Below are 24684 nucleotides of genomic sequence, written 5' to 3' on the forward strand. Positions count from 1 at the left end.
GGTATTTGACTTCTTGATATACCGTCCTTTGCTTTTCTGCAGTAATAAAACGATGTTGTCAGCTCACACTATGCAGGCTGCCACAAACACTTACTCCCAGGAAAGCAAAGAACAGTTTGCTGCCATGACCCTGGGCAGCCAATGACAACTACCCTGACCGAGAGGCTGGCTTAGCACAGGATGAGGTTAAATACCAAAAGAACTTTTGGGAGAAAGTGGGACAAGGTCTGAATTTGCTTCTCAAGTTGTGCTGGGTGTCATTAGCCCACTAATGACAGAGATCAAAGTAGATTCAAATCTAGATTTTGAGTGTCCCTGTAGTGCCCTACTGAGAGCCATGGGATATCTGGGATTGGAGGTCATGGACCTAAATCGGCCCTGTGCCACTTCACCTCCCCCTTCCTGCAGTTTTCACTGTTATCTCTTGCTAGCTTTGAAATATCTGTACAGTAACTAAATCACAAAGTCTTAGCAGAGACTCCTTTCAACACTCAGGTCTTTATTTTAAGTGAACTTTTGCTCAGACTCCTTTGGTAAATATATGGTTTAAAGTAGATCAGGGACAGACTGACAGCACGGCCCTTCTCTTACACTGTTCTAGATCAGCTACAAAGCAGGTTCCATTGCTAATTACTGAACTTTTTTAAAAAAATCCTTTCATATACAAAAAGAATACACCAAGTACATAACCAAAAGTGATATAAAACTCTTCTGTGTAGCTTGGTTAAAAGGGTCTCCGCGTATTGGCAGGACAAGTATGAAAAGAGCACCATTGATACAATATACAGTCAGACTGGGTCTCCACTTCACTGCCACGCTTCACGTCTACACAGAGACGCTGCCCCGACACAGATCACTCAGCTAGCTCTTCGCTTCCCTGGATCCACTGAGCATCTTTGGCCCAACAGGACTCTCATGCAGGTGAAGAACCTAAAAATCTTTGCTATTTTACTTTGCTCCAAGCAGCTTCACCTTCCCCAGGATCCAGAAGTGACCACTGCAATGTATGTAGGAGATGAGCATCAAAAAGGGAGGGTGCGAAGGAGCACGTGTATCATCCAAATCACTGACAGCTTCTGGCATCAGTCTTTTTCCCTGAATCAACAAATGCTTCCCTCTCCTGCAAACTAACTTTACATGGTTTTGTTAACCTATCCTCTGCACAACAATATATATATATAGATATATAGATTTATTTATTTATATATATGTATTCATGTCAAATTTTTAATATACCCAAGAAGATACAAAGCTCTTGGTACTTCCTTTTTTAAAGAGTTTTTAAATTTTTTTTTTTTTTTTTAATTTTAGATGTTTACTATTACAGTAATATTCTGGGGGAGGTGAGGTTGTTGGATATTTCCCCTTCTTAATTACAAAGGAAATGGCAGGCACAGAAAACAGCAAATGATGTTTGCTAGATTCAGAAATATGCATTCTAGTCACACTGTTTTATGGAGCTTGTTTAAATGTGGCAATCAAAGAACAGTGGCAACCAAATAAAATCAGCAAAACACCTCTGATGCTACTAGTAAGACATTTGGTTCCTATTCTCATCTACTGCCCTTCCTTGACCAATGCCTGGAGAAAACCAGTGATCTGAAGCCAGTTAGTTGATACCATGTATGCAGAGTATGTTCTTGTGAGGTAAAAACTCCCCTTGACACAAAGCAGGCGTTAGCATCTCAGAGGAGAACTGTGGCACATGGGTGATCTTCACACGAAATACAATATGTGATCTCAAAACAAAACCAAAGGAACAAGAAATCATGATGATGATTTAAAAAAATGCCAAACCGGTTCCCTTTGTGGCATTTTTTGTCAGGACTTACAGACTGAAGCAAACATGGATCCAACAGTGATAAATCTACCATCAAATAATTGAAAGATCCATCTAAAATTTATAGCATGATCAAAATAAGATATCCTACAAAAAAGCTGCTATTTTCAACCAACATGTTAACAGCTATGGCAAAAGAAATTGTTAATCACCATCAATGCAACATTGGTATGTGTAAAATGTTAAAGCTCCTTACTGCAATCTTTGAGAACAAGAAAACAAAAAGCCAGCAAACTCCCTTTCTCAGCATAAATTTCTGAATCTGGAACACTGAAATCTTCAGTAAACTGCTTTTCAATGTGTTGAAATTAAAACAGAGCCATTACAAAATTCAAAAGGCATAAGTATTGTACACCAGATTATAATGAAAATATAGAGCTGTGACTGATATAGCTTACTCTAAAAGCAGATTATACAGCTTGCATCAATTTTGTCATCCACCCTCCAGTCCGTTTGACTAGCGTTTAATAGTTTTTGTTCTGCATTTCCTCCCTTCATTGAAATCCAATAAACCCACTCAACATTCCTGCACTTTCCGTGGAAATAATAAAGAAAACCTAAACAGTTTTCAAAAAGCCTTTAAAAATGTTAGATTCACAGTTCAAAAGAAATCCCCCTAAACAAAAAAACCCACACCCAACAAAACAATGAGCCCCAAACCAGAAAAGTGCTATTATCTTCATGGCTACACCTACGATATTACTTCAAACATTCTGCAGTCTCTCTTTCACTTGTGACGCCGTCTTCTTTGTAACCACATGACCTTTACTTCTCATACTTGGCACCATCCACACCTAAGAGTCACCTAAGAATGCAGTCAGCTGGATGGAAGCTTGGATTCTCTTCTCTTGCTTGCTTTCTTCTTGCAGGAGTGGGAGGGAGGGGGAGGTGGTGGCTCTTTCTGGTGGGAATGTAGCTGAGTTAAAGAGCAAACTGTCTCCCTGTAAGGCATGGTGCTCCGGGGCTGGCGAGGGCAGTCACTTCTGTCTTCTCCCCACACCCTCCTAGAATCTGCAAGCCTGGTCGGTGATGCAGCGCCCTCCAAATCTGAATGGCAGTGGTGACTGATGAGATCCTCTGTGTCGATTCAATGTTTGTTTCTCCCCCTCAATTAAAAAAAATGTGGTTGGACTCTAGCCCTGCAAAATAAAGTCAAAACTAATTAATAACAGCAAGCAATGTGCCTTTGGTGATCTCCATCACCCAGTGGTAGAAAACACCAACCTATCCCAAATATAAGGGTTCCTTGAAGGGTCTGACTGCAAAAAAATGAGCACAGAGTTAATTTTTCAAAGCCTGCACACCACCTGTAAGCCTTCACTGCCCAGAGGAAGAATGCAGGAGTGAAGTGTATGGGCACTGCACACGTTTATCTCTGCCCTTTGGCTGGGCCAGCAAGTGCTGACCACACAGTGCCGTGGGGAGCCAGTGGTGCCAGGGCCTGCTCTGTGGCTACGTGAGTGCTGCAGACTGCTCTGGGCAGATGCTTCCAACCCAGGCACAGAAACAGTCTGTGAACACTTGGCACTTATACTAGACTCTTAAATGAAGATGGAGGGGTTTAAAAAACCAAAAGCTGCCACCACCACCCAAAACCATGAAGGAGTTTTATCCCCTACTCATGCAAGTGTTTTCCACGTGGAGTTATGGGAGTGAATGATGTTTCGGAATTTGGACCTTAAACGCCTATTGTCTATCCTGACAGGAAAGTTGCCCAGTGCCTTCACACCAGTCACCAGGATTTCCCTTTCGTCACAGCCAGGGGCATAAAATCTGCTGTTCCAAACCCAGGACCACCACTGGTGGAGTGTGAGAAGGTGTGACTGGGGCAGAGGGCTGTCTAGCAAGACAGCAGCAGACAGATCAGCAGTGGCAGGAGCACAGAAAGGCCAGAGACATTACTGAGGAACTTGGCACGTGGCAAAGGCAGAGAACCAGAAAGCGACAAAAAGGCATCTTTCTTTTGCAACAGGAAAAAAAAAAAAGGAAAATTGAGAAGTAGGAGTTGTGGGCCTATGTTTCTTGTGTAACCAAAACCATCTCTCCTTGCAAAGTAACCTGTGTAAAGTCAGCAGCTTTCCTGCAAATGGGCATGGCTGTGTGTTTCACGGGAACCTCAGGGGACATCCAGAAATAATCAAGGATATGCTTTTCCTTAAGTCTCAGGCTAATCCTTATAATTAACATAGAGGGAAAAAAAAATAAAATTTGGAAATGCTTGGAAGCAGGCGCACATTGCTCAAATCCATCCCCATGGCCTAACAGCAGAAATCATTCACATTTCAGCTGACAACCATTCATTTGTGACATTAATTTTCTGTCTGGTTATTGGATAAGTTATTTTTTACTCAAACAGTGGTGTTTGACTGCATCTCATTAGAGATAAACTGAATATAAACACTGCTTTTATTTTCAAATGCATTTTCATTCGTCTTAATTGACCCAGTTAGCAAGTTAGCCTGGAAGAGATTCCACAGTGATACAGATCATGCACGAGACAAGTTAATCACTAGCACCAATTACCATTAAAAGGACCTACCATGCATGCAAATTAGACCCAGGAGTCAACAGGCTGGGGTTTAATGTCACGGGCATCCACCAGATTCACCGAAGCCCTGTTACTCCTGTTAATGTTTTTCCTATTTGTGTCATTCTGCAGCACAGGGTGAGGAGTTAAAGGCAAAAACAGAGCGGATTAATCAAACAAAACCACCAGTCAGCTTAAAGGGAAAATTAGTGGTAGAGAAAGAAACAAGATCAGCAAAAGCACAACACTGACAAAAGCATCTGCAACAGCCATAAGGCTGCACCTCCCTGCCATCACGAGTCACAACTTTTGGCCACTCTTGAGCCTCATTGCCATGGTTATCAAACAGCTCACAAGCCAGAAGACCCAACAGACAGATCTCTTTTTCACAGCACTGCAAGGCCGAGTAGCAGTTACTTGGCTCTGCCCAGCCGAGGGCATGGCAGCACGTACCTTTGACATGTACAACAGCCTGAAATCAGGTTACCCTCTGTCCTTAAAACCAAGAGGCAGCACAGACTACAGAAGATATTGTCGAGGTGAAATTTTTTCTTTTTCTCATGAAAGCAAAGCAGCTACTCACGGAGCGCACAACTCACTGGGTTGTGCCTTACTTCAGACATACACTGCAGTTTGGGCTGCTTGACATGATTTTGAGGGTTGCTCTAGATCACTTGAATTAATTTTGAGTGGCAAAAATAACCAATTTGTTCACTTTCATGCCTTAGCCTGTTTTCCCTAGAAACACATTTTCTGTCAAGCTCCTATTGATCAACATTATGTCTCTTAGTGCATCCATTCACACTGCAACCTTGCAAAACAGAACCGTGATGAGGGAACTAGGAAGTTTATTTTGTTGACACTGGTTCAAGCAGGGCCATCTCTTGCCACGTTGGAGCAGGGGATGACCATGCATGACCTGAGTCATTAGCTCAGTTTTATCATTCTAAAAAGTCTAACTGGGCAGCCTCCAACAAGGTGTGGCTATACCCAGAAATGGTAAACTGAAGAGTGATCTGTGCTTAAAACAATGTCTGGCTGGGTTGAAGCATTCTCCAGGATATACCCCCACGGAAAGGCAGGACACTGCAGGAAATGCATGGCCAGGAAAGTTAATATGGGTAGACTGATGCAGTAGAACATCTCAATTCATGATCTACGGAAATATTTTTCTCCAAATCCCATTTTTATTTCCCTTGCTCAATAATAGTGGGTTTTCCTTTCAATTGACAGGAGTTTAAATTGTTTCCACTCAAAAAGAATCGTCTAGATTTTCTAATATTATCAGCAACATGTTGAAGGTTATTAAGGACAACCTTCTGCAGACTAACAATAGTGTTCCCTACCACTGACTCTTGCTTAAATGAATGCTTAAATGAACTCTTCCTCCCTTTCCTCCTTGAAATTACTTCCTCAGGGGAAAAGACAAGCTTGTTTTGAGGCCAGGAAGAGCTGATGGCCATTGCATTAATCAGCTTTGTAAAAGATCTACTGAAAATGTATAGGAATGCAACACAAATAACAGAGCCTATGAAGCCACGTTTGCACAGAACTCACAATACAAAGAGCTTTGTGATTTAAGATTTTTTTTTTAAATTACATAATCATCTAAATTTGTTTTTCAGAAGGCACAGTTATACACTTCTGGGCTAGGGAGTGCTGCCTGGATGAGGGTGACAGAACAGACACTTTCTATTTCTACAGCCTCATCCATTTACAGGAGTACAGCGACTGCCTGCACTTGCTCCAGCACTGCAAAGCAGTATTTTTTTTTCATCCTAGTTTCAAAATAGCGCCTTTATCTGAAAATAAAGAAGCCCTTTACAGCCCCCTGGTTATTAACTACCCCGTATTTCTTGCTGAGGGCACCAGGCTTCCTCTCTTTCAGAGGCACCAGCTAGCATTCAGCAGAAGAGGAAGCTCACTTTCAGAGGCTCCTTCTCGGAGGCGTCCCCCGCGCTGTCACTGCTCTTGTACTTGCGCTCCTTGTCCCGCTGGTCGATGGTGGAGTACCCGTCTGAGGAGAAAGAACCTGACAGTCAGGCATGGAGCACAAATAAGAGCAGAAACAGTTCTTCAGCGAGGAAAGAGGAAAATAAACCATAACAACCCGCCAGCCTGCTTTTCACATGCGCTCCAGCTCTGAAATTTCATTTTTCCAGCCTCAAACAAAAGAGAAAAGCCCTCTTTTTATATCACTGCCAGATGCTGGCACTCATTAGCAAGCAGCACTGTTGTCATCCCAGCCTGCTGCAGTTTTTAGCGTGCCCAAGGAAAGCAGCAAGTTGTCATCTCACGCCCTGTGGCTAATGAGCTCCAAATTCAGCCCAAATCTTGTGTTCCTTGCTTAGCAGCCTGATTAATTGGCTGTGTTCATTCTCTGAATGCTCTGCAGCATGTTCCCACTCTTCCTGAGCCTGACTACTAGCAAGGCATGACAATAATTTGGAAGAGTCCCCTTCAGAGCACTGAGAAAAAGAGCCTGTTGAGTTGGAAGAAATCTTGATGCAAACCCTGCTGTGCTTGGACTGTCTTTCACTACAAAGTAGCACCTGTTGGTGCTTTTTCTCCTGACAACTAAGAAACAACATTAAAGCGTGATGAGCACAAGGAGGAAAAGTGTTAGAGAGTTTTATAAAGAAATGGTCTAATTATTTCAAAATCTTTGCTTTGAATCATTGTCAGACAATGCAAGCCTTTATTTTCCTGATGCATCAAATTTCCCTCATTATCAGTGCCAAATAGATCCTTCTGCTCTGCTTTGACAGCACTGTACTCTGGAGTAAATGACACTCAAATTTATAGCTCCCTGTAGGCTTTTGTTTTTCCCCTGTGTAACTGAGGGATCATTAATGTTTTCACATCCTGACAAACTTGGTTCTCAGACCACCACAGAAAGGTTTGACAAGCTATCAAAATGCTCCTCTCTTCGTTTATTACTTGCATGCAACATGTCACTAACAAAAATGAAGTCAAGTTTTCTGTGGGGGTCCAGTGGCATAAAGAGACATTGTCTGCCCACATAAGCACACGCAGCTAGAGTGACTTCTACCAAAACCACAGTGGCAGAGCAGGGCCCTAAACAATGTTGATGCTGGCCACAGCCAGACGATCAAAGTGCACAAAGACCTGCAACAAGCACCTGAAGTAGCCTAAGTCTACACCATGGACAGTAACAATGTTTATCCATGTATTATTGAACCATGCTGCCTCAAAATAACTAAAGAATTTTAGAGTTACACATGTAGTACACCCATCTGAAAGCATGAAAATACTGGCAACACAGAGCTTTACTTACCATTACTTGCTGACAATGAAGATACCTAACATTCTTGGCTATCCCTTTCAAATAAAAAGGAAAAATCCTAAAGCCTAGCAGCTGCATCCAGCTACCCAGCCAGTTTGGAGGAAAGCATGACCAATAATACCCTTTCAAATGACAGGCATGAGTACTAATAGTAAGGCATATCCTAATCTAATGATTCATCATTTATTCAGCAGTAAGTAGTTCATATATTAAATATTTAAATGACGGAAACATGTTGATGACTCCTCCCAAAACATCCAAACTCACAACAACTGAGTGGTAGCTTTTTACAATCTAATATTAATATTCACAACAATGTAATGGATCACTTCAGGCATTTTCGCAGTGCCATCATCATGGGTGATCCACAAACATTTTTAAAACAAGTTGCCAAGATACAAAGGAAACCTTTAACCCACCCCAAGAAAGCACAGCTACTAAGTGAAATGGCAGCTGTGGTGCTTCCCAGGGAGCAAGATCAGAAGTAAGGACTGCAATAAAAAAAAAATTAAAAGTGCAATGGATCTTTAATACTACAATTTTTTTTTTTTTTTAAATACTTATGACAGCAGCCACAGGAAGAATCAATCTTTCGCAGAATGGCAGTATTCTAACAGCCAACAGCCAGGAACTTTGTTCTCCGTATCTAAGTTCCAACATATTTTGTAATTCCTACTGTCACTGGGCACAGCTGTGTTTTCTGCATACTAATAGTGTGTGTGGTCACATCAGCACTAACTGATTATGTGTTTCTAAAAACCACACACTCTGCTATGACTCTGTCAGGACAACCAGCAAGTAGAGATAGGAAGTTCATGGTCTGACTTAATAACATGAGAAATATCTTGAAGAAGGCTGCATCAGAGAAGTAACATCTCAGTGCCCCAAGGACCACAGTTCTCCAAAGAAATTAGAAAATAATAATTCTGCTTCTCCCATGTTTCAAATTCATTCTAAAAGGTGATCAGAATTAAGTCTGGAATAAAGACGACATGACCCATCTTGCTTCTCCATGGTTTAAGTGCAATATTCTGAGCTCATGCAACCCAATGTATAGACAAAAGTTACACTGGTCAACAGAGGCACATCCCATTCTTGGCTTATTTCTCTCTTTCTGCTTGTTGCTGTCTGTATTGGTTCACTGAGTATCTCCTGTTCACTCTGCAGCAACATTTTACGTCGTCCCAGATCACAGGACCAAATGCCTGCTCAGTGTCACTCTATCTATGTCCTCACACAGCTCTCAACTTACCAAGATCAAACCTTTGGACCCATCAAAAAGGAGGAGGAGAAACAAAGAGTTACGCCTGAAAATGGGCGCGTAAGAGATAGGGGCATCTGAGCTATGTGACTCTTGTCTCAAGAGTTCTCAGCTCACAGATGCTCTTGTCTGACTAACTGCAGGCTAACTGAGGCACAGATACGGTTTTCAAGAACTACACAAATTTGCCATACAGCCTTGAGATCACAGTTCTGCTGCTTCTGCAGACAGCTCAGGGTCACAGCCACCCTCAGGCAGCACCGTGACAATAAGCATTGATGATCTTCAGATTACTTGGTGCAGAGCTGCTTGGCTAGAGCTGATGAGGTCTGACAGACCTGTGCTATTTCGGCACCGGGCTGTCTACTGCATCCCACAGTAACTCATAATATGTGTTTGCTTCCATCTCCCAGGACATCCTCACTCTAGTCAGGCCCTCCCATGGCTCCAGTAAACAGGAACTTGACTGCTCCACTACTGTCAGGTGATAGGGAACATATCTTTCTGCCTCCCCAGCTCACACTGATAGTCAATAAACTTCCTTTATAGTGAAGGATGATCCCCCCTCAACATTAGCAAACAAGCTGAGATTCCAATAGCAATTTTATTTTTGCAATTTTGAAAAAGAGTCAATGTGGGTTAACAGTACAGGCTCAGGCACCAAGAGAGCCGAGCCCTGACAAAGAGAGGCAGCAGATGAGCAGCAGGTAGGCAGTGACGTTGTGGAGCAAGCAGCCCTGTTCCCTGCAGGGGAGCAGGATGTCTGCTCTGGGCTGGAAGGAGCCGGGCCGGGCGCTGCCCTTGTGTGCGGCACAGACCCTCGCCGGGCTCTGCAGCCACGGCGCCCAGCACTCAGCACCACGGCAGAGATTGCTGTGGAACCTGGGAGCACCCTAGTTAAATGAAACAGACTACACAAACCTGGGGACAGAGGAGAATTCTTTACAAGACACTGACTATAAAGATCTTAGGTCAGGTGAAGTCACAAAGTGAGGAAGGCAAGGGAAGATCACACAACTGAAGCCACAGCACAGGACCTTTGGCAATAAAAAGACAAGTGGGGATTCCAAACAACTTCCTCTGTCATGCATTTCTTTGCAAATGTGTGTGAGGTCAGTCTCTCCTGGAGGCTCAACGTAGACTGGTGTGGAGTACACAGGGATACAACCAAACTGCTTACTGCAGGTACAAACCCAAACGACTGCCCATTGATGCTCTGCTCCTTCTATCTGCCAGTTTGCTCCAGAGCATAAAAAAACCATCAAAACCTCCAAAATACAAGAGCCCACAATGAATTTAAAATCAGAAAATACAGCCTTAGAGCAGCTCCTCATGTTACTATGCCCATTAAGACAAAAAACGTATGGCATGTGGAAGAGCCTGAAGGAAAGAGATGAACTACTAAGCTGTTAGTTCCTTGGAATTAAGGACAGTAAACTGGATACATTAATTTGATTTCCTCTCGGCTGACCTCTGAAACAGCACCAAGTTTAGTCATACTGGAGTTAAAAAGCACTCAAGAGCTAGGAAACCTTGACAGATTTCATCTTCTAATAGCAATAAGATTGAAGAACAGAATGGCCCAGAGAATCCGCCTGATGTTGTACATATACTGTTAATTTGCACTTAATTTTGTACTCAGAGCTGTACCAGTAACTCCCGAAAGCACAAGGCAACAATTAATATTGAGACTAAAAACAATCAGCACTGTCCATACTGCAGCACCTGCTAGCACAGAGCTAGCCTCCCAGGAAATCTTCTCTGAAGTGATTTTCTTCCATTGTGAGAACAACTGTTTCAGTATTCCCTTAGGCAAAATACACATAGACAGCAGATTCATGGCAAGTGGCATCTCATTGTTTTATAAGAAAGCAAAAGGTAATATATACCTGTTATTTTAACTTCTGAGCATGATTTGCTTTCATCTTGGTTCTAACTTGCTACTTTTTTCAGCTACAATCACAAATAGCAGCACATCAAACTGTCTGATTTAGAGGCATTAATATAGGTATTTAAATAAAAATAACATAACGTCAACTGGAAGAAGTAAAGCAAATTTCTAGGAGACCACACAGCACCTTTATCTACCTCAGTGAAGGAAAAAACCCTCCACAAGTCTTCCACTACAGAGATTATCAATCTCAAAGCATTTCACTGACATTAGGTGGCTGCTCTCAGTCTAGAGGGAAAGCCAGACCTGGCTACATGCAGGTAAATGAAAGGTAGAGTCAAAAATATCATACATACTAGCTTATTTTTGGTGCTACCTACAGAATACAAAGGCAGAATGTATTTAAACACAAGCATTACATTTAAGCAAATTTTCAGCTCTGAACCCCCAGACTTCCAGCTGTGTAATAGGGAATGTAGCTGTCTGATGGGCCAGAGACTAGAATGAAAGCTAGGTCACTATATCTCCATTATATGTTTACAGTAGTGGAGAAATCAGTGTGTACACTGTATATGTATTTAAAATAACAATAAAAGAAGATAGAAAAAAAAAAAGATGAAGACCAATCTTTTGTAAGGTGATGTTCTGTTTTTAAATGTCAGCTCTATCCATCTGAAGGAATAGCACCTAGAGAAATAGTTGAACTTTCCCATGAGTGACAGTGTGCTCTATTGAAACAGACAGAGTCTGAGCTATGACTGTATTTACCAGGGCCAAGTTCATCCATAGGTATCATATCCCGACTCCCAGCCTTCTCGTTATCTATAAAACAGAAACATTGAAACAACTTGAGTTACTTTTGCTTTCCTCAACACTTGTCAGTTTTAAACTAGTCACAGGACCAGAGAGGTCTGAACGCAGGTACTACTGCTAAAAAACCCAAAAATGTTCAATTGTTACCCATTCAAAAAGGGAAGTTTGACTTAAGCTCTCCAGAGTGGGCACATAATCCTTGTATTTTCTGCTTTGACACTATAATACAGAATTCCCTCTCTCCAAGTGGTAACAGAGACCACAATTCTGATTTGGACTAAACAAGCTTCTCTCTGGTCTCTCCACAAGAGAAGGGAAAAAGTAAGGGCGCAGCTTCACATGGCACACAAACCAGTCTAGCAGCCTGCTGCACCAACAGAAAGCTAAACCACAAAGAAAGAAGTTGAATGTCAGATGTGCAAACTGACCCAAGTCATCCTCTGTCTGCATAATCTGTCAGATTTGATCAAAGACAGGGAAGGTGAAGACAAGTAAGGCAGTGTAGGTCTGTCTTTTCCACAGTAATCTGCAGTTAAATCAGGTAAAGGGAAACGTGGCACACTCAACATAGGGGACTCAAATTTTCTGAGTAGAAATTTTCACGTCTGTGTGTCAGAACCAGATGCAGAGAAAGTGACAATAATGGAACAAAGCTGGAGCTACACAAGCGCTGGCACGGCTGCGTCAGGGCTGGAGAATGAGCACACGTGGGTTTAGCTAGTGTTTGGATGAACCACCTCCAGTGCAAAAACTGCACAGCAGAGGAAGGAACACTGCCAGAACAGGTGCATTTACTTAGAGAGGAAAAGACACCAGTACTGAGTAGGGGTAAGGCCAAGCCCACTGCCTGGCTAAAGGTTAAATGTATTTATATATACCATTGCCAAACAACACTTCTCCTTTTTCAATTTTCCAACTTAAGTCTATCCCAGTTTCTCCCAGGAAGATTTAACAGATTATGTTGCATACAAGTTGTGAAAAACAACACTGGTAGTGCACATTTCACAAGGGAAGGAATACTATCCATGCCTAGCTATTAGGACCAATCATTTTGGAACTGTGGGGTTAAAGGCATCACATAAATAATTTTTACTCCCTCGTTCCTCCTCCTATCTCCATTACACAGATGTGGCAAATGCAGAAAACAAGTAAGCAAAGCATAACAGAAAAAGTGATAGAGGAGAACTGACCTTGACTTTTATCCACCAGAGGCAAAGTGCTGTCATCATAGCCAGACCTGCCAGCAGTACCTTTGGAACCCTTTGGAGCTGCAGAAACAGACTAGAGACAAAAATCACATGAGTATGAAATTGCTCGTTGGGGAAACTGAACAAGAAAACCAAGCCAACCAGCAGAACAGAGAGATTCCAGAATACTGCTAAGTCATTTCCCCCCCCCTTCTGTTGATAATATGGCACTGGAGTATCTTTTATTTTCATATCAATTTGTTAGTGAAATGTGTTTCCTGTTATCTAAATGGCAGTCATTGTTTGTCTGTAAAAGGAGTTCAACCTTTTCATAAGGAAAGATGAGAAGGCTGCATGTCAAGACCAGGTGGCTGCCCTGTGCTGCTAGAGGGAATGTTTCAAGTGAGAGACAACTAAGAAACGACGAGCTTAGCCTTCCTCCAGCCAAGCACAGGCATTCGGCCTGTGAGAGGTGGTGTACTTCCAAAAGATGAAGAGCTGCCTCTCCCAGACTCTGAGAAACACACCCAGCAAACACACGCATGATGTTGTGACTGAACAGATTATAGCATGTTGTTCTATCACCTAGAATAACAAAGCCAAAGCCACCATCCATCACACTGTAGCATCAGACTAAGTTAGGACATGTTCCACTCAGATTTAGTTAGTAGTTATGGAAATGTCTAAAACCCAGCTTCTTTACCTGGAAGTGTGATTTATTCCACCCATCCTTCTGCAGGGCATTTCGTAGTTCTTTATAGCTCCAGATCATCTGAAGAACGTGAGATGCTGCTTTTGTTTCTCTAGGAGACTGACTGATTTGCAAGATAAAATTAGAGCTTAAGCATCAAGCAATCTAAGATTACTCGTATTTTCATTTCTTTGCACCAAGACAATACCCAGGACATAGCTAGTACTCCATACAGCTACTCTTTGAATCTATAAGCTACAGAATACATGTGAAATCATACAGTGACTTCTATCTATACGTATTTGCTGACAAAACAATAAAATCCAAACAGAAAATTTTAAGCGGTGCAGATTTCTGGGTTTTCATGTGTTTTGCAGGGCAAGCACTGAGGCCGATGTGACTTGTCTTGTAGCTGTCATTAGAAGATGGAAGGGTTCCATCCTGCGTGGATTTATTTGGGGGGGAAAAAAAAAGCCAGATCAAGTTCTAAGCCATTTTTCAAACCTTTACGCCAACTTACATATATTCCTCACAATTCTATGAAGTTGCTTCATGGTTTAAAATACCTTAAAAAGCAATTTGGATCAGCAAAACCTAAGCTATTTTTAAACAGAAAAGGAAATGTTATCCATTCCTTACTCAGTACACAAACACCCTCTGTAGAACAATACAGGGATAGATTCTTGGTCAGCTCTCATTCTGTAACAACACAACCCAAGAAAGTCTTCAGGTATGCTCCCAAAAGTTCACTAAAACCATACCTATATGGAATCTCAGGTCTAACTGGCTGATGTAAATGAAACAAACTTTTCTCTAAAGCAGTCAGAACAGTTTTCAACAGAACTGCAGAGTGATAATTTGTCACCTCAATAGCACCCCAGCCCTTTGGCCAGAACAATTACTGTACAGCATTAATGATTTTAGGTAAAAGAAACAATTTCATCACTGGCATTCCAGGAATGGAATGCTGCCACAGGAAAAAGGGCACCCACATTGAAAATAAAGATGACGGTTTCACTGCAAATCATATCTGCTAACTGCATACATGGTGCTAAGAAGTATCCGACAAGAAGAGAGCATATCTCAACATGACTAAAGTGTCTGCTCAATTAACCTCTTTTAAAATCAAGTAAACCTACTAAAGGTGCTTGTTTTCCTGTGTATATATTAATTGCTCTGAAAGGTTAGGATGCTTCAATACTTTCACAAAGCAACAGCTGTTGTTCATTGTGACATCTTCATGTTCGCAGTGAATTCTTATGCATTTTGCTTTCAACTGTCACTTACCTTGACTTGCTGATAGCTACCAGCTTCTGAATGCCCTGTGTCTGGATCAGAGACCTCGCGTTTTCTGTGCTGTCAGTAATGATTTCATGGATGGTATTCAACACTGCAACCACTGTATCCTCTTCCAGGTTCTTTGCAGATCTCTGCTGCCTGCTGGGCAAATTTCTTACCAGCTCACCCATGGCATAACTACCTAGATAAGGGGAAGAGACACCATTATTCAGCCCTAATAAACCATTCCAGCTTCCCATCCTGAATGGCAAAAGTCAAGGACGTTTGCCATGTTGAAAAACATTACAGTGCACGTGTTGTAAACCTCAAGAATGTAACAGTGTATTTATCATTCATTATTTCAGGGTGATTAAGAGCTGATACCCAAGAAAATAGGTCTTCACCACAAATGCTGAAAGGTATTGAGAGGAATAAAATCCAGTGCAACTCCTTATTGAGAATTTTACAGTCAGCACCTATCACAGTTTGCAATGCCTGAGGCAAAAAGCATCCAGTAGCTGCTACTAATGCCACATATTCATGCTAATACACATATGGCTTACTCAACTTAGCCTTGTAATAGGCCTTCTGGGGCAAGGTGTGCAGCTGTGCATTTATTAACCTCCCCCCAACAAAAGTAAGAGTATTTCCTCCTGGGTGCAGTTAGCCCTCCAAGTGTATAGTACTGGAGAAAAACCTCGGAGCCTGGAGTTTATCGCTCCCAGGTGTCTGTCTGGACCATTTGCCTAGTTCCACCTCTGAACTATTAAAAGAGAACCTGATGTATCAAGGCAGAATCCCACCTTGCTGTTTGTTAGTATCAACTTTGATGATGGCCTTAAAAATGTGACCAGTATTTCCTGGCCTGACAGATTTACAGTTTAAACAAATATATCAGTTAAATACAGAGGCATCCAGAGGAAAACTCAACTCGCAGCTGAATCTTTCCTGCTTACAGCAGGTGAATGCTTATTTACCCCCTTGGACAGGAACTAGGGAGCACTGCTAAGAAACAACTTCAAGAGGAGTAAGTTGTTTGGTGTCCAGCTTCTACAAGCACCTACCACACAACACGATGAGAATGGATGGAGAAAGTAAGAAAAAAAGGCAACTTTAGAGTCCACTGCACTTCCCCAGGTTAGCTCAGCATGCCAAGGGCAAGACTCCCACTCTGATCTACATAGCAGGCCTGAAGAGCAACGTCTCTGTAGCCACTATGTACAACTAGAAACACACCTGCCATGTCAGCCAGAGCTAAAGAAGAGACAAGAAAGCCCTTAGCCTCTCCAGTCCTATGCAAACCTACACACGTTCCCCTCTCCTGCAGAAATCTTCATCTGTTTGTATGACTGAGTTAGAGATTTCCCTCAAATCATGGCTTGTTTGAATGGTCTGGAAATAGAATCTGAGATGACAGCCCTCCACGTGGTGGCTACAGAGTAATCTCAGACAGCATGGATGAAAAATGCATACAAAATGAATCTGCAGCACAAATGACAGAAAATATGAGGCCTCTTAAGGGTATCCAAGATACCAGCCTGGTTAGAAAAATTCAGAAGATACCTATAAGATCTTTATTGCGACGATCCATGGAAAGATTTCTCAGGGCAATTGATACAGCCCTCACAACCTTGTCAGAGTCGGACTGGAGCAGCTCCACAAGCACTGGTAAGCCTCTCTCCTTCCTCACTGTTGCACGGATGTACGTGGACCACTGATCAGAGCACACAAGGGAAAAGAAACAACAAAATATTGTGAGTTCAAGTACCTGCCCTTTCCTTACCATTGACATATCTTTCAGTGCTGTAGCTCATTTTTTTTTTTCCTGCAAAGACTCGCTAGGTTGTGTGAGCTGATGCATCTATAACTTAACCCATGATTCAAGTTCATCAACCAACAAGGGAGAAGGGATGTAGCAGTTCATCCTACAGCTATGCAAGCTGCTGGGGAGGGGACAGAAAGTGAAGGAAGGAGCATTATCTGCCAGCACTGCCTCTGTACACACTTCAGTATGAAAATACATCCCTCTGGATCAGGAAGAGGTCACTTGGAGGGAACAGTAAAGGATCTGTTACCTTCCCCCACCTCCAATTTAATGCTTTTGTTTCATGATTGAATTTAAAATATATTGTATTCAAAACAGCTGTGAAACACCATCCTGCTGATCAACTCCCACTTTGCCATGCAGTTCTAGAAGTGATCAGACATATCTTTGAGAGAACTGCCTGATTACTGCTGGGGATGCTTCAGAAAGGGTATCAGAGAACACTCTGGAGGGCAGTCTCCTGAGCATTCTGACAATCCCATGAATTAAGTATTCAGGACACTTAATCAATGGCTTTTCTGAATGGACAAAGCAATGGTTAAGTGGTTTAAGTAGTAAAACCTGCTCACAATTAGTTGTCATGAGCTCAGTGACACTTCCACCATCTGTCCAAAAGATGCAAAATATCTAAGGTAGGCAAATTATATGGAAATAATTTCTTTGGAGATCCCAGCTCCTTCCTTTTTAAAGGAGATATAAATGCCCAAAGCAACAGTGCGCTTGTAATGAGACATAGCTGTACTCTTTATTTAAAGGAAGAGAGACTGAAGAGAAGACTGCACTCACCATCCAGTTGCCAGCACTGAGATTCTGCAAAGCCCCTGCTGCAGCTTCCAGAGTGTTGAAGTTCTGACTTTCAGTGAGGATGGAGAGGTACAGTCGGACCACATCAGGTTGGTACAGTAATTCAAAGCCTGCAGGCAGGAGAAGAAGAGAAGCAAGAGAAGCAGATAAGAACGTATGAATAAACACACAACATGCCATAAACAACAGAACATTTTATCCCCTGTCATTGAAAACTGCACACAGGAACTCATACAGGACATTCATGTGGGCTGAAGGTCCCTTTGCTTGATTTCAAGTTGACAACACTTTCTGAAATCTGTGCTATGCTCCACACTGCCTAGCAAGCAGAGTAGCTGCCTGTAGTAACAAGGTGACAAGTCACAATTTTTATTTGCAACAACTCTTACTCTGCATCTCTAGACTGGGTTGCAAATTCACCTTGCACTCATGTTTTCATTCAAACCTATTTCAGTACCTTTACAGAGACAGACAACAGAGCCAAAGAAAACAAGCTACACAACCCTATCAGCCACACCCTTCTCAAACTAGGTGACAAAAGGAAGACTGAAAACATCAAAGTGATTAGAATCCCCATCTGGTTGGGACAGGGTGAAATGCTGACTGGATCAAATACTAGGTAAAGAAACACACCAGCATCATACCACACTGGGAGTCTGCGACAGACATATGCTAAAACTAAATACCCCTACAGCCTATCAGCTCTGCAGTTTAAGCACGACAGGAACGAGAACTATTCCTAGCTCTGCCACAGATTTCCTTTTGTGATGCTGAGTAACTGACAGCAGCATCCGTGTCTTGACTTCCTCATCCACAGGATTAGAATTTATCTAACTACATTTAAAAGAGTGTTGTTACAGATTTTGAAGAAATTTTTATCTACCTCCACTATGTTGCATGACACCCTGCACTGATGAAGGAAGAATATGCAAGCATCCAGTTAAAGGACTTGCCAGACAAACACGATACTAAAGATCGTGGTGCTATTCAGATTATGTGAATAAAAACCTAAATCCCCCGAAGTGTCTGGTGAGTGCTGGAAGGCACAAGCAACCTACAGCCAACACAGATTCATCTGCAGCCACTGCAGCTGGAAGGTGGTTCTGGATTGGTGGCTTTTGGGGTGTTAGCAGTAAGCAAAGCTCAGCAGGCATTACATATGAAAAGATCTCTGGAAAAACACAACATGAAGGAAAGCATAAAGGTGTGAATGAGTTTGGGCAAAGAGAGAATCTGAAGTGTGTTTTGAGCAGAATTTGAATTTATTTGTACATATGAAAAGAATGCTTTTCCACATAGCAAGATGCTGTCCTAGAAGTGTAGCATAATTCAAAGCAAGTTTTCCACTAGCAAGAGAAGAAACCTACAAACACAAATCACTTCCTCTTTTCAGTACTTGAGTCTCGTCAAAAATCACCCATGTCTTGTATACATGATTTTCAGAACCTATCAGATTATCATACTTCAGACACTTTGGATCAAACATAAAAGCAAGACAAGTGAACACTGCTGTGCTATCCAGTGGACACCCTATTTTTTTTTAAATTATTTTTTTAAATCCTCTGTTGCTAAAGGCTTTTTGAAACTAAAGCCTTACATTTCCAATCTGTTTCTCCCTAATTTTCATACTAGCCATTGCTATGGGGCTATGTAAGTCAAGATCTCAGAACTCAACACTTTAAACCTTGCATAAGACTACCCATAAACACAGGCCATGGTAACCCTCTGGATATACAGCACTTATTTATCCCACTGAAGACAAGACATGACACGTCACCAGCCAAGGGTTTCTTTGCTCCACACCAAGAACCTGACCTGTGCTTGAGCTCCTGTGTGCTGGCTCATACTTTCCCTGCTGAGCTCCTCACACACCCCAGCGCACTCGCATTGTTCTCAAAGGACTGGATAGTTAACCCGCTCCATGTCTGTGCCTGGTTTAAATGCCACCACTTGCTTGCTACAAGACACCCTACAAATATGTGCAAGCTGCAACAGATGGCAATCCCCAAAGGCATCCTGCCAGTCCATAACACTTACTTTCCTCTTCTCCAATGTCCCCTCCTTGCACTGGGATCATTACCCTCTATATTGAATGCTTAGAAAAACTGCAGTTACTTAATATATGAAGCATGAACAGTTGTACAGCTTTTCTCCATTCCTCGAATGTCTGTGACTGTGCGACTCCAGCATGACCTTCATATCACCTTTCTCCTCTGCCACTTCACAAAGTGAATTGGCAATCTAAGAACTCCTTACAAAACCCACTGCTGCCCAGTAAGTGTGCAGTATTCCTCTCCTGAACACCAGTACTTAAGGACATCTCTTAGGTTAGCTTAATGAATTTTGACAGTGTTCTCTAAGAAATCTTTGCTGAAATGTAAATCCGATCAGCAGAAGAGATGAAGGCAACTTCATTAACAGATAATATTCATCCTGAACATTTACCACTTCTGTGTTTGAGCTCAGACTGGCCTGTGGTTTAATAGGAGGCAATTGTTCAGCCAGTCTTCTCTGACAGCTTTGTTTTAAAGTGCCTAGTTATAATTTTGGCATACTTGAAAACAGCCCCACACGCTCCCTCTCTCCCACTATTTAAATGCAGTGTACACTGTGCCCTTTCTGTCAGCCTGTACATTCCCTTTTGGCTGGACACTCTCCCTTCTCCACAGCACCTCGCTGTGTATGAATACTAAGATGCAAGAACCTTCTCACCTCTGCTCACCCCCTGTGGACAGAGTGGCATTCCAGTCATGCAGCTCCCACCCTTTCTGTCATTACTCCTCTTCATGCATGAAAGCCTCTCCTTTTTCTGCTTCCCCGTGTAAAAGCATCTCAGAAATGTCTTCACCTTCTCTCTTCAACAATGCACAGCATTTCCTCTACCAACTACCAGTGCATCCACTTTGGTGGATGATTAGCACTTCACTCCACACATCCCCACTTTCCAACTAAATTTACGCCTCTGCATTATTAGTACATTTTAAACAGATTTAGAAAATGCTATGGACCATACACAGAACTCTGTCCTCTTTCTTGTCTCCCCTGCACACTTCCAGCACTGCAGCACTTCGGTGCCAGCCTGGTTATGCCAGAAAAAGGGAGGCAGGAGTTGCTAAAAGAAAGTATTATGAATGCCCCTCATGGATGGCTGCTCATTAGCAGAGATGAGAACCTAATAGCAAGAAAGTTACAGCTGCACCAGAGGGTTTTCTTCCTCATTGACAGCAAGCTGACACTTTTCATAAGCATTATAGTCCCTTAAAAAGAAACAAACAAGTTTTATATTTTCTCCATCTGCCTTCTGTCCTAATGAATCCACCTCTGCTATTTATAGGATGCAATTTGTCTGAATTATTAAAAAATTTCCTTCCAGCATTGCATGGAGGCCTCACACATTTTTCCATGAAGCACATTCCTGGGAAGCACAGCTGGTCTCACCTCCATTAAGCACCTGTTTCTCTTCAAAACCGATTTCCTTAATTTCAAGATCATCTTAATTATTTTTTCAGGTAATGCTACTTTTGTGCGGTATACAGCTAATTGCTTATATCTATTTTTTAAAATGGAAATGAGAAAAGAGTGTCATTAGTGATAGGTAATACATCAAACAAAAAAACCCAGCCACTGTTTTTCTTTTACTTTCAAAAACTGTTTTAGTTATACCCCAGATTCAGCACTGCCCTTAAAAAGGACAGTAACTTCTCCTGGAATACATGTGACTTTTACAGATTTGTGCTGAGTTGCAATCTAGGCTGTCTCCTCCTGGAAAAACATGGGGATAAGTCATTTATTGCTTTTTTCATTGCAGAAAGCAAAGTAAACAAGTTCACTATATTAGCTTTTGCCATTTAAAGAAACAGAAAATGCCTTGGACACTAAAGTAATTGTAACCAAACACTTCACAGCACTGAAGCACTCCCCTCAGCCAAAGGTTTGAGTATGTATACAAACACACACCTTCCACATTAGACTCATCTTCACCAATACGCTATAGTCTCATCTTTATAGGAAAATGAGCTTCTTTGCAGTAGAGTTGCTCAAAATTTGCAAACAGATTAGTTCTGTGCAAAGTTCACACTACCAGGAGATGGCAAGTGGCTTATCCTTTCTTTGCCCACAGAACAGTGGCAGCAGACAGCAATTTCCATCCTGAACGGAACCTGAGGAATTAACTGGGGCTGATGAGCCATCTTGATCCATTCAACCCTCAGTGCTTGTGCTGAGAATGATGCAGCAGCTCCTGTGTTATCTCCTTTATCTCCTCCACAAACCTATTTTCTTTCATCTTGGCCATGCTGATCCTGTGCCTATGCTTATCTACATTCTAGCAATAACAAAACACTGCACCAGGTGCCTATCTCTGATACACCAGCTTAATCCCAAAATCCAAACAACTCTCTTTGGAGAAAAGTTGCCAAATCTATTCCCCTTGACCACCCATTCCATTTAGGATTTATTCTCCCCCTAAAGGCATGGAAAAATTATACACGTGAATACTGGTCAGATGAGCTGCTGCTGAAACAGAAATGTGCCACTACATTTTCCCTCTATACAAAGCCCTTGGGTTGCTGTTTAAAGAGAGAGGCAAGTTTCATATGAAGCTGAAAGGACAGTGGCAACACTGTAGGAAACATGAAAAAAACCCCTACTCCTAGGAAAAAAATTGATTACTAAAATGAACCCTCAGTTAATTCTTGCAGTGTCCGTTGGCAGGTTTACATCAGTTGTTTGTTCTGGAGCACTTTTAAAGCCAATTTCCCACTTAATGCACTTTGGCTCCCAATGCAGAGAAGTCTCTGCATCACGTGGACTCCTTTCAGGATGACACTAAATCAGGAGATGCACTCCGGGACCACACTGAGGGTGTGTCGACCAGGAATGGAAGTTGAGGGGCTGATCTGCTCGCCCTGTGCTGGCCCATCCCGAGTGCAAGACGTGACAGCTACCAGCAGATGGAGCGAGAGGAGCCCACACTGCAACTTCTCTGCAAGGTCATACGCTAACAGACTTTGTAGAATTAGAAAGCAGCTCCCTAAGCAACCAGGAAACTGTTAGCCAAAAAAGAAAAGAAAAAAAAAAAAAGGAAAGGAAAAGAAAAGAAAAAAAGGAAAGAAACGAACAATTTGAATCAGCAAGAAAGAAAAGCTCCACAGATCTTGGACTCCTGCCCTCTGCTGACAACAGGCTGGTAACTTCATTACAGCCTGTGTTACTTCATTGTTTGCACGTTAAACAGTTGTAACCCAGCATTCGGAATTACTTGCTACAGAAATGTTTTCAGAACAAGTAAGCAGCAAACCAGTCCAGCAGTTCCACCCTCCCCTTCCAGGAACGCCTCACCCCGCAGCACGCTTTTCTAGTGGGCTACACGAAAAACCCATAGCAGGCAGGAGGGGGGAGGCAGCTGGTTAATTCTATAAAATCAGAAATCAGATCCTTGAAACAAAGACCCATCATCTCCATTCCATCTGTGTGCTGTGCTTCTGCACCCAGTGCACACAGCAGCTTGAATGCCAACGTAAACTTGCAAGATTCTTCTAATTGAAAGGCTTAACAGTAGTGAAGATGCAGCCGGCTCCAGAGCCAAAGGCTTGGCATAATCGATGGAGAATGCAGCTCGATGCAGATACATGTAGAATACTGAGTGTCATAGCAAACTTCTCTGCTGTGAACGAAAAAGTAATAGGTGGAAAGTTTTGAACAGTCCCTGTAGCTTTCACTTCAAGGTACAGTACAAGTCAGGACAGGTATTAAGCTTACTGCAGATTCAATCATGAACGCAGCATCCACCACTGAGCAGGAGCTCTGAAGACAGACAGAAGAGCCTTTGAACAGTATTGAAGAGAACCATCAGAATAATACGGGACACACGAGACTCAAATCAGGCTTGAGGGAATGATTAAGAAGAGTTTTTCTATTTAAAAAATGAACACCACAGTGTGCGCCCTTCCCAACTAATCTACTAAGTCACACATGAATTCTAAAATTACATTTTACAGCTCACCACGTACTCTCACAATGAAAGCAGCAATGGCACGCTAGTTAAAAAGGGAAGCAAGCAACCCCCCACCCCAAAGGATGTAACAGGAATGTTTCCAGCACTACCAAGCAAGGAGGTATGCACAAAAACAACACACAGGAGCTAGGCTGACTGCAGGGAAGTCAGAAAGGCAGCAAGGAAAGGAAACAGGAGGGCAAGGCAGTGTAGGAGATATAAGGATACCTTGGAAAGCAAACTGACTTTTGCTATTTCTATTATTCTTTACATTTTCCACGCTTCACAAGCTGTTATCAAAGTAACTTCCTTACAGAGAGCGCTTTGTAAGAGGTTGGTTTTATTCCACTTCATATCCAAAGAATATGCGATTCAACAAAGAGGTGGATCGATTAAACACAACCCGCTTTGACCTTGTGTGAGTTCCAGCACTTCTGTTTTCTGTGAGCAGACATTTTAAAGCTAATACAGTTTCCTCTTTCTAAAGAGCCTGCAAGCAGCGTTTCTCCCAACAGCATTTGACACGCTGCCCAATAACAAAGGCTTTTTCCAAGCATATGCAGCTAAGTCTCTTGGCAACTGGAGATGTTCCGTTAACAACCTTCTCTCCTCTGTTCGCTAATCAGTGGCGAAAGCTCTGGAGGACCGATACTTAATAAAGCTCTGAAAGTTGCTGCAGAGAAGTGGAGCACTACCCAAGCTACTAGTTCAAAAGGGGCTGGGGCTGTCCCCGTGGGCTGTTACTGAAGGGCAGGAAACACCCGGCAGCTGATGCAGCGCGGAGCTGCCCCCACCTCCACCCCGACCAGGACCTGTCCTGCACCGGGGTGGACAGAAACACTTTCCAGCATCTGTAGGTCACTTCTGGTAACAGTTTTTGTTTGGTTTTGAGAAACACCATTGTAAGAAGCAACAATGCTTTGGACCAGGAGTTAACGTTAAGCCCTTTGGCTGAATGATTAAAATGGATGGTTCATGTAAATAGCTGCCTTCACCCCAGCCTAAGAGTTGCACCTGACCTTGGAGACTAAGTAGAGGACATTAAAGGTTAACACTCTCGCCAGTTTCCCTGATCCAAGTTATTCTTATTTACTTCACAGTTCTTTCGAAGGAACAATACAGTTACATTATTCCAAAAGCAAGTCTATTTTGAAATGCAATTTGTATCTAAAAATCAAACATGGAATAGCATTTTCTCCCTCTCTTTCACACACAGAACACACACTGGAACCTGTGCTTTTGAAACTCCATACCAAACAACAACC

General features: G+C 42.3%; 1 protein-coding gene across 1 annotated transcript in view; it reads right to left on the bottom strand.

Annotated features, from left to right (window-relative positions):
- Positions 1–1303: 1303 nt before the first annotated feature.
- The window catches only part of ARVCF (armadillo repeat gene deleted in velocardiofacial syndrome), a gene marked incomplete at its 5' end in the record, with an annotated part of 64669 nt that continues 41288 nt past the window's right edge, over positions 1304–24684 (bottom strand). The window contains 9 exons of the mRNA XM_008940039.1: positions 1304–2979; positions 4380–4493; positions 6293–6384; positions 11595–11648; positions 12830–12920; positions 13530–13641; positions 14805–14997; positions 16359–16509; positions 17407–17534. Of these exons, the coding sequence (XP_008938287.1) occupies positions 4392–4493; positions 6293–6384; positions 11595–11648; positions 12830–12920; positions 13530–13641; positions 14805–14997; positions 16359–16509; positions 17407–17534 (923 nt within the window). The remainder of the gene's footprint in view (positions 2980–4379; positions 4494–6292; positions 6385–11594; positions 11649–12829; positions 12921–13529; positions 13642–14804; positions 14998–16358; positions 16510–17406; positions 17535–24684) is intronic.

The sequence above is a fragment of the Merops nubicus genome, unplaced genomic scaffold (genome assembly GCF_000691845.1).
Source record: "Merops nubicus isolate BGI_N331 unplaced genomic scaffold, ASM69184v1 scaffold44230, whole genome shotgun sequence".
Taxonomy (NCBI): domain Eukaryota; kingdom Metazoa; phylum Chordata; class Aves; order Coraciiformes; family Meropidae; genus Merops; species Merops nubicus.